The sequence below is a fragment of the Ovis canadensis genome, chromosome 2 (genome assembly GCF_042477335.2).
Source record: "Ovis canadensis isolate MfBH-ARS-UI-01 breed Bighorn chromosome 2, ARS-UI_OviCan_v2, whole genome shotgun sequence".
NCBI lineage: Eukaryota > Metazoa > Chordata > Mammalia > Artiodactyla > Bovidae > Ovis > Ovis canadensis.
In genome coordinates this window covers 141,005,042-141,021,162 of record NC_091246.1, presented here as the reverse complement: position 1 = coordinate 141,021,162, position 16,121 = coordinate 141,005,042, and the positions used below count along the sequence as shown (strand labels likewise).

Below are 16,121 nucleotides of genomic sequence, written 5' to 3'. Positions count from 1 at the left end.
GAGACCAAAATGGAATTAAACTAGAAACCAATACGGAATGAGCACCAGAAAATCGCAAAATATTTGGAGACTAAATAAACACAGTTATAAATAACACACAGAAGAAATCTCAAGAGAAACCTAGTATTTTGAACTAAATGAAAATACAACTGCTGTATAATAAAGAACTTGGGAGCCTCTGTCCCCAATTTGTGGAAGGGAGCCTCTAAATATCGGAGATTTCCTGAGTGATAACGTCACGGTGAGCCCCTAGAACGCTTATGCCAAGGAGATGAGTCAGGATGGGGCCGGCCACAGGAGAAAGGCCAACCATGTGATTAGAGGGTTGGAGCTCTGAGCCACATGTCAGCCTGATCTCCAGGGGAAGGAAGAGGGACAAGAGACTGAGTTCAACCACATGGCCACTGATTCAGTAAACCATGCCTATGTAATTAAACCCTAATAAAAGCTCCATATGGCATGGATGAGCTTCTCTGGCTAACAGTGCTCTGTGCACACTGGTGCATATCAACATGTAAGGAAGATGACCCCGGAAGACTCTGTGGAGAGAGGACACTGGAAGCTACGTGCCTAGGGTAGGCAAAAGCAAGGCAATTTTGTGTTAAAGTGTGAAATTTTTCTTTTCTACATATTGTGTGATTCCATTTATACGAAATTTCCAGAATAGGCCAAAAAAAAAAAAAAGGGCAGAAAGTAGACTAATGGTTGCCTAAGACTGGGGAAGAGTGGGGATAAGAACTGAGGAATGAGGGGTTTCATTCTGAGGAACTGAAAATGTTTTCAAATTAACCATCGTAATGGATGGACAACTCTGTGAATATACAAATTCAAAGCCACTGAACTGTATACTTCAAATGCGTGAACTGTATGGTGTGTCAATTATAACTCAATAAAGCTGTTATAAAAACATTTTTCAAAGAAATGAAAAGACAAGCCACAAACCTGGAGAAAATATTTGCAGAAGACAAATCTGATAAAGGATTGATACCCCAGTTATATAAAGAATTCTTAAAACTCAACAATAAGAAAATAACTCTGCTGCTGCTAAGTCACTTCAGTCGTGTCCGACTCTGTGTGACCCCATAGACAGCAGCCCACCAGGCTCCCCTGTCCCTGGGATTCTCCATGCAAGAACACTGGAGTGGGTTGCCATTTCCTTCTCCAGTGCATGAAAGTCAAAAGGGAAAGTGAAGACGCTCAGTCATGTCTGACTCCTAGTGACCCCATGGACTGCAGCCTACCAGGCTCCTCTGTCCATGGGATTTTCCAGGCAAGAGTACTGGAGTGGGGTGCCACTGCCTTCTCTGAGAAAATAACTCAGTGTTAAAAAATGGGCCAAAGGCCTTAACAGATACCTCACCAAGAAGATATACAGATGGCAAATAAGCAATGTTTGGGAATGCATGTAAGAATTAAAGATTTTAAAATTAAAAAAAATAAAAAACTAAAAAAAAAAAAGATGTGCTGAATAATATGTCATCAGGGAAGTGCAAAATAAAACAACAAGGCACCACTCTGCACCAACCAGAATGACCAAAATTCCTAACACTGACAATGCCAAATGCTGATGAGGATGTGGTGCAATGGGAGCTCCCATTCATTGTTGGTGGGAATGCAAAATGGTGCCCTACTTTGGAAGACAGTTTGGGAGCTTCTTATAAAACTAAATATATTCTTACCACATGATCCAGCAATTATGTTCCTTCATATTTACTTAAACAAGTTGAAAACTATAACCACATAAAAACCTGCATGTAGATGTTAATATAGCAGCTTTATTTGTAACTGTCAAAACATGGTAGCAACCAAGATGTGCTTTAGCAGGTGAACGGATCAATAAACTGTGGTACATCCAGACAGTGGGTTGTTATTCAGCACTATGAAGAAATGAGCTAATATGCCATGAAAAGACATAGAGGAACCTTAAATGCATATTACTAAGTTAAAGAAGGGCTTCCCAGGTGGTGCTAGTTGTAAGAATCCACCTGCCAATGTAGGAGACATAAGAGACATGGGTTTAATCCCTGGGTTTGGAAGATCCCCTGGAGAAGGAAATGGCAACCCACTGCAGTATTCTTGCCTGGAAGGAAAAACCCAAGGATAGAGAAGCCTAGGGGACTGCAGTTCAGTGTCGCAAAGGGTCAGACACAATTGAAACGCCTTAACATATACAAGCGGAGAAGGCAATGGCACCCCACTCCAGTACTCTTGCCTGGAAAATCCCATGGATGGAGGAGCCTGGAAGGCTGCAGTCCATCGGGTCACTAGGAGTCAGACACGACTGAGCGTCTTCACTTTCCCTTTTGACTTTCATGCACTGGAGAAGGAAATGGCAACCCACTCCAGTGTTCTTGCCTGGAGAATCTCAGGGGCAGGGGAGCCTGGTGGGTTGCTGTCTATGGGGTCGCACAGAGTCGGACACGACTGAAGTGACTTAGCAGCAGCAGCAACATACACAAATGAAAGAAGCCAATCTTAAAAGGCCACATACAGTATGCTTCCAACAATATGACCTTCAGAAAAAGGTGAAATTATGGAGAGAGTAAAAAGATCAGTGGTTGTCAGGGATTAGAGGGGAGGGAGGGACGAAGGCTCAGAGCACAAATGGTTTTTTAGGACAGTGAAACTACTTTGTATGAGACTATACTGGCAGATACATGCCATCATACATTTGTCCAAACCCATGGAAGGCACAACACCAAGAGTGAGACCTATGGTAAACTATGGACTTTGGATAATGATGATGTGTCACTGTAGGTTCATCAACTACAGCACATGCCACTCTGCTGGGGGATGTTGACAATGGGGGAGGTTATGTATCTGCGGGGGCAGGTGGAATATGGGAACTCTGTGCTTTTCTCTCCATTTTGCTACGACCCTAAAACTGCTCTAAAAAATAAAGTCTATTACGAAAAAACACAAGCAAGACTGAAACAAAACAAACAAAAAGATTAAGAGACATACAGATATATGTGACCATTTACTCTATTAAAGCCAAAAAAAAACAGAAAAAAAACCCCACTTGCTTTGTTGAAAAGCACCACTGTGTATTTAAAAAAATGCTGGTTTCAATTTACATTAAGAATATGAGTAAGTAACCGAAGGTAAGAGGCAATGATAGGAATAAGCGCTACAGAGTGTAAACAAAAGGCCAGTGGGCCAGGCATTTAGTTATGTTGTACTATAAAAATATTTTACAAATATTCAGCCACCACTGAAGCTTATAAGTTTTACATATAATTTTGATATATCTAGAGTGTACAAAAACTTACAAAGTTAAGATGATCTTATCAGTAGAAAAGATATTCTAAACCAGCTTAGCCAGAGAAGCATTTTGATTGCCTAATTTAACTTTGTAAAGGAGAAGTAAATCTTATAGCTGGTCTCTGTAAACCTCACAGCTGGAATGTTCTAACAGCACCTTGCAGTTTCCAGTGATCAAAGTAAGTTACTTTATATACTAAACTAAGAATTTCATAATAGAAATAATGTAACACCAGGGGGTACAGTTATCATGAAATAATTACACTCCTGGGAGATTACAGGCACAAGGCTGTACCCCAGGGGTGTGATTATCCCATGATAACCACATCCACTGAAATTGCCTTATTGCAAAAATAATCTCTATTCACTGGTGAGACATTATTCAATAGGTGATTTTTTTTTTAATGAAAAGATTTTTTAGCTTGAATCAGCAAGTGGATTAGGAAATCGGCCAGTTTATTTTTCATTACATTCAAATTCAGAATATAACATTATTTGCTTTCCTATTTGATACAGCAGAGTACTTCTTATTTTGTTTTTGAGAAACCCTTTAGGAGTTTCTATTAATGTTAGTTAAGTGGTACTGCTAAATTCAGGTCAAACTTTAAAAGGTATTAAGTGAATAATACCATTTAAGATAATTTATTTCTATGTATAAGTTTTAATTCCTCTAATATTCACGTATGGATGTGAGAGCTGGACTGTGAAGAAGGCTGAGCACTGCAGAATTGATGCTTTTGAACCGTGGTGTTGGAGAAGACTCTTGAGAGTCCCTTGGACTGCAAGGAGATCCAACCAGTCCATTCTGAAGGAGATCAGCCCTGAGAGTTCTTTGGAAGCAATGATGCTAAAGCTGAAACTCCAGTACTTTGGCCACCTCATGCGAAGAGTTGACTCACTGGAAAAGACTCTGATGCTGGGAGGGATTGGGGGCAGGAGGAGAAGGGGATGACAGAGGATGAGATGGCTGGATGGCATCACTGACTCGATGGACGTGAGTCTGAGTGAACTCTGGGAGTTGGAGATGGACAGGGAGGCCTGGCGTGCTGCAATTCATGGGGTTGCAAAGAGTTGGACACAACTGAGCGACTGAACTGAACTGTTCACTTAAAAATTATAAATGCATAATCATTGTTAATATTTTAGTCTATCTCCTTCCAGGCATTTTTATTTTTCTAAAAGTATCTCTCCATAGGTCTACTTAAAGATGTAAAGAGAAAAATGAATGGAATCCATGTAGCTACCTTGTTTTATAATATGCTTTATTTGACCAAATGTTATAAACAATACCCATTCATTAAGAAATGTTCTATCATTTTTTAATGGTTACACAGTATAGTATTCCCTTGTGACAATATCCCATAATTATTCACTTAATATTTTTTTATTAGACATTTAGGTTCTCTTAACACAATGCTTTACAACAAAACCTTGGGACATATCCATGACTATTCCCGTGGGACAATTTCCTGACTGTGTATTATTAGTAAAACATAATTTAAACGAACAAGGACCTATTTCCCAAACCTTCAGTTGTTCTTACATACAGTTGAAGCTGATAGTTTTCAACTCTGACAGTACATCAGAAATAGATCAGTAACTTTCATCTTATGTGGTATCATAGACAGTGAAAGTTACTGATCTATTTTTACCATAATCTTTCATAAAGTTCAGTGCTTTGAGGTATTCTTAGAAAAGTAAGACAGGATTTAAGAAATTTGAAATACTGCTTCTTCTTCTTTTTAGTTGATATATCCTGGTACATCCTAATGTGTCAATACAGATCAACAGCTCAGTTCATATATCTTATCTAATGGCTATATGGTATTCCATTTTGGCTACACTGGTATTCCAATTAATTCCATAATTAATTTATTTTCAAATTTTTTTTTTTTTTGGCCATGCCATGCATCATGTTGGATCTCTGATTAGGGATTAAACCCATGTCCCCTGCAGTGGAAGCATGCAGTCTTAGTGGAAGCATGGAGTCACTGACCCACCAGGGAAGTCCCGTAATTAATTCTTAAAAAATATACTAATAAAGTGCTTACTATGTGCTAGGTACTATTCTAAGCAATACACATGTATTAACTCATTTAGTTCTCATAACAACCTTATGAGGTAGGTACTAGTATAATATCTATTTTACAGACACTGCAAACTGAGGCACAGAGGAGTTAACGGCTTGCTTGAAGTCACATGGCTACTAAGTAGAGAGCAGGGGTTCCAAATCAGGCATCTGCGTACCTCCACACCTTCACAGTCTGAATTTGTAGTTCCTTCTCTGTGGAAGGTTGTTCCTTTTGCCTGAGACATAGAATACACGGTTGCATTGTCCTGTCTTCTAGGTCTCAGCCTAATATCACTTCCTCAGAGGGGGCCCTTCCTGACCGCCTCACCTAGTTATTCCCCAATTAGCTCTTACCACAGTATCCAATGTAGTTTTCATCACAGAATTTATAAATGCGTAGTACTTCCTTATTAGTTTATTTTCTGTCATTCCCAATAGAATTATGAAAGAATTTCTGTCTTGGGGGTATATTCTGAGAACCTAGAAAAATGCCTGACACAGAGTAACTACTCCACACTTAATTGCTGAATAAATGAGTGAGTTAATTTTACCGACCCTTTACTGATTAGGTTTATTTAGGGTTATTTCTAATCTTTCACTACTATAAACCTTTGGGCATCTACCTTATCACTTTCTTACTATAAATTCCTAGATGTTGAATTTCCAGTAAAATGATATGTATGTTCTTAAGGTTTTTGATAGGTTTTTGATACATCAAATGACTCTTCAAATTTATCAATTTATCTCCACTTTATCAATAGTAGATTAAAATGTTCATTTTATCATACTTGCTCTAACACAGGCTGTGCCATGCTTTCCCATCTTTAGTGTAAGCTCTTTTGGTTGTTGTTAGCAGACTTTCTAAATAGATTCAAGAGAAAGTAGGTGTATCAAATACCAGATAAAGGGCTATCCTAGTCTACAGTCTAGATCCTAGTCTCCTAGTGTCCCAGGGTCCATCCTACTCATGCTCTCCAAGCAGATCAGAGTGAGACAAGGCTGAAGAACAAAGACAGCACTGACACTGCCCCTCCATAGCCGACACGGAAGTCACTCAGCTGGAAGGGCACCATAAGGATGGAGCGAAGGGAAAGATGAGAAAGACGTAACCCCTTCCAGGAAACAGAATATGCCTTTCAAACACAGCAACAGATCCCTGTGACTACCAAAAGTAGAGCTCAAGAGATATCTGTGCTAATGGGTTCTTCATCCTATTCCACCTTCCTTTGCTTAAGAACACCTGCACCGTGGCATCAGCAGGAGGTTCTTTTGTCAGAGACTGTCACACCAAGGAGTCTGTATCCATATTCCTCACCACTGAGCAATTTTCCCTCTACTTAAAATGTGCGTCTTTTTGACTGTGCTGGGTTGCTGGTGATGCACTCAGGCTCTTTTCTGCAGTGTGGGAGCGGGAGCTACCCTCCAGCTGCAGTGCTGGGGCTTCCTGATGCGCAGGCTCTAGGGTGCATGGGCTTCAGTAGCTGCGGCACGTGGCTTAGCTGCCCCATGGACCAGGGATAGAACCTACGTCCCCTGCACAGACAGGCAGATTCTTAACTACTGGACCCAGGGAGGTCCTTAAGATGTGGTTTTAAAAAATGTTTTAAAGAGAGGTAAGGATGTTTAAAAATTCATGTGTAGTATTTTGTGTGTACTTCCTCTACCCATCCTGACATTCATAACACCACTAATGAAACAGTGTCAAACTTGACAATGGGTCAGATTCCTCAACTCCTAATACGAGAACTAGCATCTTGAGTCCAACAGCCTGCATCTGGCCTGCTGGAAGCAAGCCTGATCTCTAGCTACAGAAGAGAGCCCAAATATCACCTGCTGACTGAGGGTGAACCTTGAGCTCAGAGGTGACAGTGGAAGCCTCAGCGAGTCCGAAGAGGTGCATTAGAGCCCGAGATTAGCTGAGAGGATGGCGCTTCATGCCTAGAGCATTTGCTTCAGTAGAGCAGCTCTCCCTTTGTATTTTCTACACCTGGGACTGTTGTTGTTTAGTTGCCAGGTCATGTCTGATGCTGTGATACCCATGGACTGTAGCACACCAGGCTTTCCTGTCCCTCACCATCTCCCGGAGTTTGGCCAAGTACACGTCCACTGAATCAGTGACGCCATCCAACCTATCTTATCCTCTGCTGCCCTCTTCTCCATCTGCCTTCAGTCTTTCCCAGCATCAGGGTCTTTTCCAATGAGTCAACTGTCCTCATCAGGTGGCCAAAGTATTGGAGCTTCAGCATCAGTTCTTCCAAAGAGTATTCAGGGTTGATTTCCTTTAAGACTGACTGGTTTGGTCTCCTTGCTTTCCAAGGGACTCTCAAGAGTCTTCTCCAGCACCACAGATTGGAGGCATCAATTTTTCAGCACTCTGCCCTTTTCACTGTCCAGCTCTCCCATCTGTACACTACTGGAAAGACCATAGTCTTGACATATGGACCTTTGTTGGCAAAGTGATGTCTCTGCTTTTTAAAACACTGTCTAGGTTTGTCATAGCTTTCCTGCCAAGAAGTAACTGTCTCAATTTCATGGCTGCAATGACCACCTACAGTGATTTTAGAGCCCAAGAAGAGGAAATCTGTCACTGCTTTCACCTTTTCCCCTTCTAATTTGCCATGAAGTGATGAGACCAGATGCCTTGATCTTAGTTTTTTTTAATACTGAGTTTTAAGCCCACTTTTTCACTCTTCTCGTTCACTCTAATCAAGAGGCTTACTTTGGATTACATGTAGGATTTTTAAAAAATTTTAAAGGTTCTACAGCTGTTTAAAAAATGTGGAAAAGCTCTTGAGTTATACTATCATCCTTTATTTTAAAATGAAGAATTGAAACTCATAAAATGTAAAATGACTTAAGGTTACAGGGTTAAGCAGGTTATTGCTATTATGATTCATTAAGAATTATTGTTGGATTAGTGTGGCTGTTTGAACAACATACTAACAAGGCACTGAGAAATTTAAGTTAAAACTTCTGTTTTAATATCTTCTTACAAGAACTTGAATGATTTAAACCAAATTCAACCAATTTTTCTTAAATAGACAATAACAGACAGGAAGGTAAATAACTTTCAAGTAAAATTAATTTTAACATATTTAACATCTTTTAAAACTCAATTTTCTCTCTGAAACAAAAATTGCAATTGTGGCTTCTAGTTCAGCTTAGTCCTAAAACTCAGGAGGACATAAATATGAGAAACATCCATTTCTTCCTTCTATTTTTAGGTTACCAACCTAATAAATGATGCTTAATATATCTGTTACTTTTAATATCAATTTCATAGGGCCCTTGGCTAGAAAAATTAAATCCTAATACACAAAATTTCATATTCAAAACATATAATCAGAGTTTTCCATTGACCATTTTGGGAATGTGACCTAACCCCAGAAACCAAAACCAAACCAAATCAAACCAATACTGAGAGAGACTTAAAAAAAAAGTTTACTTTAGTTCTGTTCGTTCTCTATATAAATTCTAAAACAAACAAATGATGTCTAGTGCCTACCTGAGCCATCAGTGGGAACTGAACTTGCATTAATTCCAGAAAGACCAAAGAGAGGACATTCTCGATCTGTGTTGACATGACCCCATTTGTGACATTTAATGCATCTCACATTTCGAACCTGAGAAATAGTAAACATTGCTTATTTTGGTTATTAAAATACTAAGAACCTAACCACTGTTCAACTCCTTACTCCTTGTAGAGTTTAAGTGAAATTAGTCTTGTTTCCAAAAGATCTCCAAGGAAAGACACTCCACACATATATTTGGTAAAAAGTAATTCAAACACTAAAATCTTTTACTATAAATTGTGTCTAAAAGTTCAGCTGAATCCTATTTCTTTCTGAGTGTTACCTGGTGGCGATAAAACAATGTAATCAAAAAAGAAATAGTAAAACACCAAAAAAGAATGATGTCCTGTCTCAATCTGGAATTCTCTAATTAAAAAAAAGTTAATCTTTGAGGTTTCAATTTCCTAAACCAAGGGCTAGCAAACTTTTCCTGTAAAAAGCCAGACAGTAAATATTTTAGGTTGTATGGGCCAAAGGTCTCTGTTGCGACCACTCAACTCTGCCAATACAGCAGGAAAGCACCCACAAGCAATATGTAAATGAGTAAGTATGGCAGTATTCAAACAGTTTTATTTTTTGACCATGAGCTATTCTCCAAATTCCTTGAAAACTGCAGAGACCATTTTCATTATAGCCCTCACTATAAAATTTTGACTCCTATCTTTTATCATGATTTGATATTTGGATTTGTATCTTTGCTACATTTAATGTTTTCTCGCCAAGTCCTTCTACTATCTGATACAAACAGAAACCATAGAGCTTTTCAGAAACCATAGAAACCCTTTTCGGCTTAAATACCTTTGGACAATAATATAAAGAAGTGTTTATTTTGAAAAAATTATTCTTACAGAATAAATGCGTCACTTGCCTGAATACCAAAGGGCTGATCTCTGATGTTCATGTCATCTTTGGCATATCTATTAAGGAGAGAAAATGTACAAACAATATTAAGAATAATAATAATAAAACTAAAAACAGTCTTACAGTTCTAAGTAAATTATGAAACATACAAGTTTAATAAATAAACAGAACCATAAAATCTATTTGGTATTTCCAAACACCACTTTATTATCAAGTATCCAATCTGATAATCCATTTTAAAAAAATGACAAAAATAAAGCTAAAGACTATGATCAAACAAATTAGCTACATAAGACAAATCATTAAAAATAACTTTTCATATTAGTTGCTTTCTCTGGTGAATAAAAAGCAACATAGGATGGGATATCAGATAAAACTGGAGAAGGCCATGGCACCCCACTCCAATACTCTTGCCTGGAAAATTCCACGGATGGAGGAGCCTGGTAGGCTACAGTCCATGGGGTCACAAAGAGTCGGACACGACTGAGCAACTTAACTTTCTTTCTACAGTTCCTTTTGGAGAAGAAATGGCAACCCACTCCAATGTTCTTGCCTGGAGAATACCATGGACAGAAGGGCCTGGTGGGCTGTGGTCTATGGGGTTGCAAAGAGTCGGACACGACTAAGCAACTTACACACCCCCCAGATAAAGTTAATGATACATATTTTATCTTTAAAAAAAAAAACCAGTTCTTACTTTTCTCGTGGGGCCCCTTTCTGCCATTCAAATTTGTATTCCGTCTCTCCTTCTGTTTCTTCTTTCTAAAAACATTCATTAAAGTCTTTCAGTATTTCCATAAAATTTCAATCTATTGCATATAAATCGAAACATAGAAAACAGTACTTTACCTCTTTGTTTTCTTGATTGCATATCAAAAATATGGGAGAAAAAAAGGTAGGTCAAGTTAAAAACTTCAACATGAAAGTCTGCTATTATATACTACACTATGATATCATGGTATTTAATTGTAACTTTAAGAATGTATTGCTTTGACTTTTTTATTCTTTCACAAGATAAAATTCAAATCACTGTAGGGTAAAAAACAGTACCGAATAAGAGGCAGTACTTTATTAATCTTAATAAAAGATTAATTTCTAATCTTTAAACTTCTATACTTTTCACTGACATTGAATATTATGCCTTCTATTTACAAATATACTCAACAAGAAGGACTAAAGACACAAATTATAAAAGAATAAATATACTTCTGGTGATGTTGAGATTTTCCTCCCTGAAGAACACATCATGAAATTATTATTACACTAGAGAATTACTGTTAGTATTTATCCTACTATATTGATTATAGTATTTTAACATTATTTTATAGAATAGTATTAATTTTAAAAGATGAAGAGCAACTTCTAAAAATGTCTGTCATAACAGTTCTCAATCTTTAGTCACAAACACATCAAAGACTTAAAAAAAAGGAAATTGAAGCAAGTACCTTTTTTAGCCCCTGGTGGAGCCTCATACATGAAATTAAGGCCATTCTTTACACGTTCATCTCCCATTAGCAATCTAAATCAAACAAGAGATAAATTTTCAAATTTTTTTGTAGGAGGAAAAATACTACAGAATAACTGTCCCTCCATACCCCTAAATTCTAAGGGAATTAGGATAAAATGTTTTTATTAGCGATAAAATTTCAAAACTACTCCTCTGACTAAATGACATCTGAAATTTATGAATGAAAATTCCAGCAGTGCTGCCCCTTTAATAACTGGTTCTGAGACCTTCTCAATACTTGAAAGAACCCAGCCCTCCCAACTGAAATGAGGGGAAAATGCCATGCTTTCCCTCACATGCTTTTCTTAAACTTTGAAATGTTGTCTTGAAATCCTATATGCCAACACATATTTGGAATTAAGTTAAATAACGTTTTTTCTTAATTGTGAGGAATCAGTTTAGAAAAATAAGTCTCCCTGGATTTCTTTAGGAAGTCAAATCCAATTAAAGCTTACAGGAGTCAAATTCAGTAACAGAATAAATAAAGTTCTTTAGCAAGGCCAATGAAGAGAGAATAGTTTAAAGAAAATCTACAACAAGTTAATTACTATGATGGATTCACTATCTACTGCATCTTAAAAATCATTTTTTAATAATTTCTTTTTCAACACCGAATGTTCCCTGTTTGGAGAACATTGTTGTTCCATTGTTCTGTTTAGAGATACGTTCTGTTTAGAGATATATGTTTAGAGAATGTTGTTCTGTTTAGAGATACGCTGTGCTTTTTAGAAGAAAATAGCTCTGCAACAAACTGAATGAATAATCAAGTTAAACCTTTTAATTCATAAGATCTATGTAAAGTATTGATTAAAGAGAAGAAACCTAAAGAGTAAACAGAATTTCCTCTTATATTTGGAAAACGCTATCACAAAGTATAGCCTACATGATTGTAAGTCCTCTCTCTCTTATTTCCACTGGAGTTGACAAATAACTGTAAAAGAAGAAGAGGGCAAAAGCACAACAGAATCTACCTCCATACCGTGAGATATGATTCAGCAATAAAAGGGAATGGACCAATGACACCTGCTACAACATGGATGAACTTCAAAAACATTGTACTAAATGAAAGAAGCCAGTCACAAAAAGCCACGTATTGTATGATTCCATTCATATGACATTCCCAGGATAGGTAAATCTACAGAGACAAAGTCAGTCAGTGGTTGCTTAGGTCTGAGAGGAATTGGGAGTCCAGGTTGTGGGAATGGGAAGTGACCGCTATTGGGTACAAGATTTCTTCTTCAGATGGTGAAAATGTTCTGAAATGAGTTATGGTGATGGCTCCAAACTTTAAATATACTAAAAACCAGCATATACTTTAAAGTTCATAAATTATATTAACACTATTTAAAAAATTAACACGAAGCACATGAAAAGCTCAATATCACTAGTTACAGGGAAATGTAAATCAAAACCATGAGATACCATGCTGCATTCATAAGAATGGTTATTTAAAAAAAAAAAGGAAAATAACAAACGTTGGCAAGGATGTGGATAAATTGGAACCCTTATGCGTTACTGGTGGGAATGTAAAATGGTGCAGGTCCTATGGAAAACAGTTTTCTGGTCTTTAATAGTCAAACACAGAACTACCAGATGATCCAGCAGCTCTGCTCCTAGGTATATACCCAAAGGAACTGAAAGTTGGGGGCTGAACAGATATTGGTATGCCATTATTCAGAACAGCCAAAAGACAGAAGCAATCCAAGTGTTCATTATGGTTGAATGGGTAGACCAACTGTGGTATGTACAAACAATGGAATATTATTTGGCCATAATAAAAAATAAGCTTGAAACACACTACAATATGGATGACTCTTGAATATGTTATACTAAGTGAAGTATGCCAGACACAAAAGGACAAATATTATATAATTCCACTCACATGATGTACTTAGGAAAGACAAATTTCATAGAGGCAGAAAGAATAGTGTTTACCAGGGGCTAGAGGCAGGGGGAACAAAGTTTAATGAGTACAGAGTTTCAACCTGGGGTAAAGAACAAAAATTTTTGGAAACAGTGGTGATGGCACACAACACTATGAATGTAATTAATGCCACTGAACTGTGCACATAAAACAATAAATTTTATGTTTTATATATTCCCTTTCAAAAAAGCATTTCATTTACACTGAAACAAAAAATAATATAAAATCAAAACTGGAAGATCAATTCCATTTTGTGCAAAACTCAACAGGTATACAAAATAAAAGGAAAAGCTACTATATTAGTATTTACGTTTTAACTTCAACTAAAAACCCATACAGGTTTTTTCTTTTTCCTTTTTTTTTTTTTGCTGTTGACTCTAAGTAAAGTGAAATGTATAGATGTTCTAACATCCTTTTATTTATCCATTCAGAATAATAAATATGATTGTCATGTTTAGGGATCAGTATCTAGGACATTTAAAAATTTAGAAGGGAAAAAATAGAATACTAAGGAACAGAACTATTAAAGACAACATTTTTGAACAAGGAAAAATGAAAAATGGAGGAAATCACTCCAAATACTCACAAATCTGCTTTTATATACTCGTAAATTCAAACAACCAAACGTAGAAGCAACAAACAAACCTAATGTCCAGACCCTGGTTTCTAAGTATGTTTCTCAAATAAAAGGAACAGGTTGATTCCAATGCTGGAGCAGGGAAAAATAAAAGACAAATTTCTGATGATCTTATAGTGTCATGAAGTAGTTTTATTTATTTATTTTTTAAAAGGATGGAACATGTTAAGTGGACATAGGAGTCAAGCTGACAAAGTGGGCAAAGGTCAAAACTTGAGCAAAAAAGTATACGAGTATTGAATTATAACCAATTAAGTAAATATCTGAGTCCATAACGATAGGAATAAATGATTAAATAAATAAGTGAGGGCAAGGGAAAAATCCTCTTTCCAGAGAAATTCAAATTTAAAAATGTAGAGGAATTTAGAGAAACAGAAAACCACTGTTAAAAAACCACAGTAACAACTGATGCAGGCAAGAATTATCAATGAATAATAACACTAGTGGGCAAAATTCAGGGAGAAACAAGATATTTGCATGGGTTCTTACACTTCCACCTCCATGATCTCTTTTAATTAATTATTTTAATCAGAGGAAATTACCCTACAATATTGTGGGTTTTGCCATACATTGACATGAGTCAGCCACAAGTATACATGTGTCCCCGTCCCAAACCCCCCTCCAACCTCCCTCCCCATCCCATCCCTCTGGGTTGTCCCAGTGTACTGGGTTTGAGTGCCCTGTTTCATGCATCCATAATCTCTTAATTGGTCTAACTCAACTATACTGCTGTTTCCTAATACACTCTCCACCTTCCCACCATGCTCATCTTTAAAAGCTTTGACTATATGCAGATCACAGCTTTCCCACAGTGGTGCTACTGACATTTTGGACTTGACCGTTCTTTGTGTACACTGTAGGCTGTTTTGTAGCATCCTTAGAATCCACCACTAGATGTTGTTATCACCCAAGCCCTGAGTTATGACAATCAAAAAATGTGTCCAAATGTTGCCACATATCTCCTGGGGCAATAATGGCCCTCAGTTGAGAACCGTGCCTCTAAATCCTTACCCTTCTTCAGAGTTCAGCTTTGAACTATGTCAAAGGTCACCTTTCTTTTTCTCCTTGCCACTCCTTTCTCCCTCACCTCTTCCATAAAGTCTTACCTTGTTATCCCAAATGGAATTAGTTTTGTCTTATGCTAGCCTGCCACAGTTTTTATAAGAGTGCATTTTCAATTAGTTATTATTTTCAGCCTTGAACTATATGTATGTACATATCCATTATTAGATTTTCTTGAGGCTAGACAGAAGCTATGCATCACACTTTTATATTATAGGCCACTACAACTTCATTTGCTGCCTTGCATGAAGTAGGTACTCAATAAAAGTCAACCAATTAAATAAATTAGTGAGAAAAGTACTTAATTGAATAAAATGTTTTATTTCTCTAATTTTGCTCTCAATACACTATATTTCAAAGAGAGTATTTGGTAATAGTTAAGTATTACTTTGCTTAAGATCCATGTTTTGATGAAATATAGGACTGACTGGAAGAGAAAGTGTGACTTATCAAAAGGACCACTATTTATTTATTTGATTAACCAAAAGAAATCAGCTTCAGAGTTAGACCTGCAAATACAAACATAAAATGACAACAGCTAAGGGTAGGGGTGGATACTGTACTATATAGTAAGCCAGTGAGGAACTCTAGCTCTTATCCTATTAAAAGAACAGTGACATGCAGGTCAGGTAAAGACACTTTACTTCTTGAAGCTATCTTGTGTATCTTTTCATTTCAGTCTATGTTGAAGAAGTATCTTCGTACGAGGCCTCAGTAGTTCAAGTATAGACATTTATTTTTCTTCCAAGTTTTGAGTAAGTTGGAACATCTCTATAAACTGTATATGGAGTGTATATTCATATCAATCTATATTTTGTGTGAATTATGGGTAAGGTTGGAAAAAGTGCCCATCTATGAACGTAAGAGTAAAGACAGTTCACAGGGAATATAATCCTATCATTGGGGGCATTCAGTTAAAAAAAGTTAGTATATGATTCAGTAAAGGATATTCTCACACAACTGATTACTCTAAAAAATACCAGCAGAGTGGAATTTCTTACCTATTATCATATGATTCTTGTTCTTTTAGATATTGTTGCATTAACTCTTCCTGTTTCTTCTTATCATATGATATTTTCTGTTCTGCCATCCAAACCTAAATTAGTAAAGTAAAAACTTAAATAAGTTTGTTCTCTTTTATAATAAAACATAAAATGCTATTCTATAGTTTATAACACATCTATTTTGGTCATAAAGTCACAATCACAAAACAAGAGTTGAAA

General features: G+C 36.9%; 1 protein-coding gene across 1 annotated transcript in view; it reads right to left on the bottom strand.

Annotated features, from left to right (window-relative positions):
- The window catches only part of CIR1 (corepressor interacting with RBPJ, CIR1), a 37,030-nt gene that overhangs the window by 15,675 nt on the left and 5,234 nt on the right, over positions 1-16,121 (bottom strand). Inside the window, 6 exon segments of the mRNA XM_069577175.1 lie at positions 8,841-8,958; positions 9,776-9,824; positions 10,466-10,530; positions 10,618-10,628; positions 11,214-11,287; positions 15,900-15,994. Of these exon segments, the coding sequence (XP_069433276.1) occupies positions 8,841-8,958; positions 9,776-9,824; positions 10,466-10,530; positions 10,618-10,628; positions 11,214-11,287; positions 15,900-15,994 (412 nt within the window).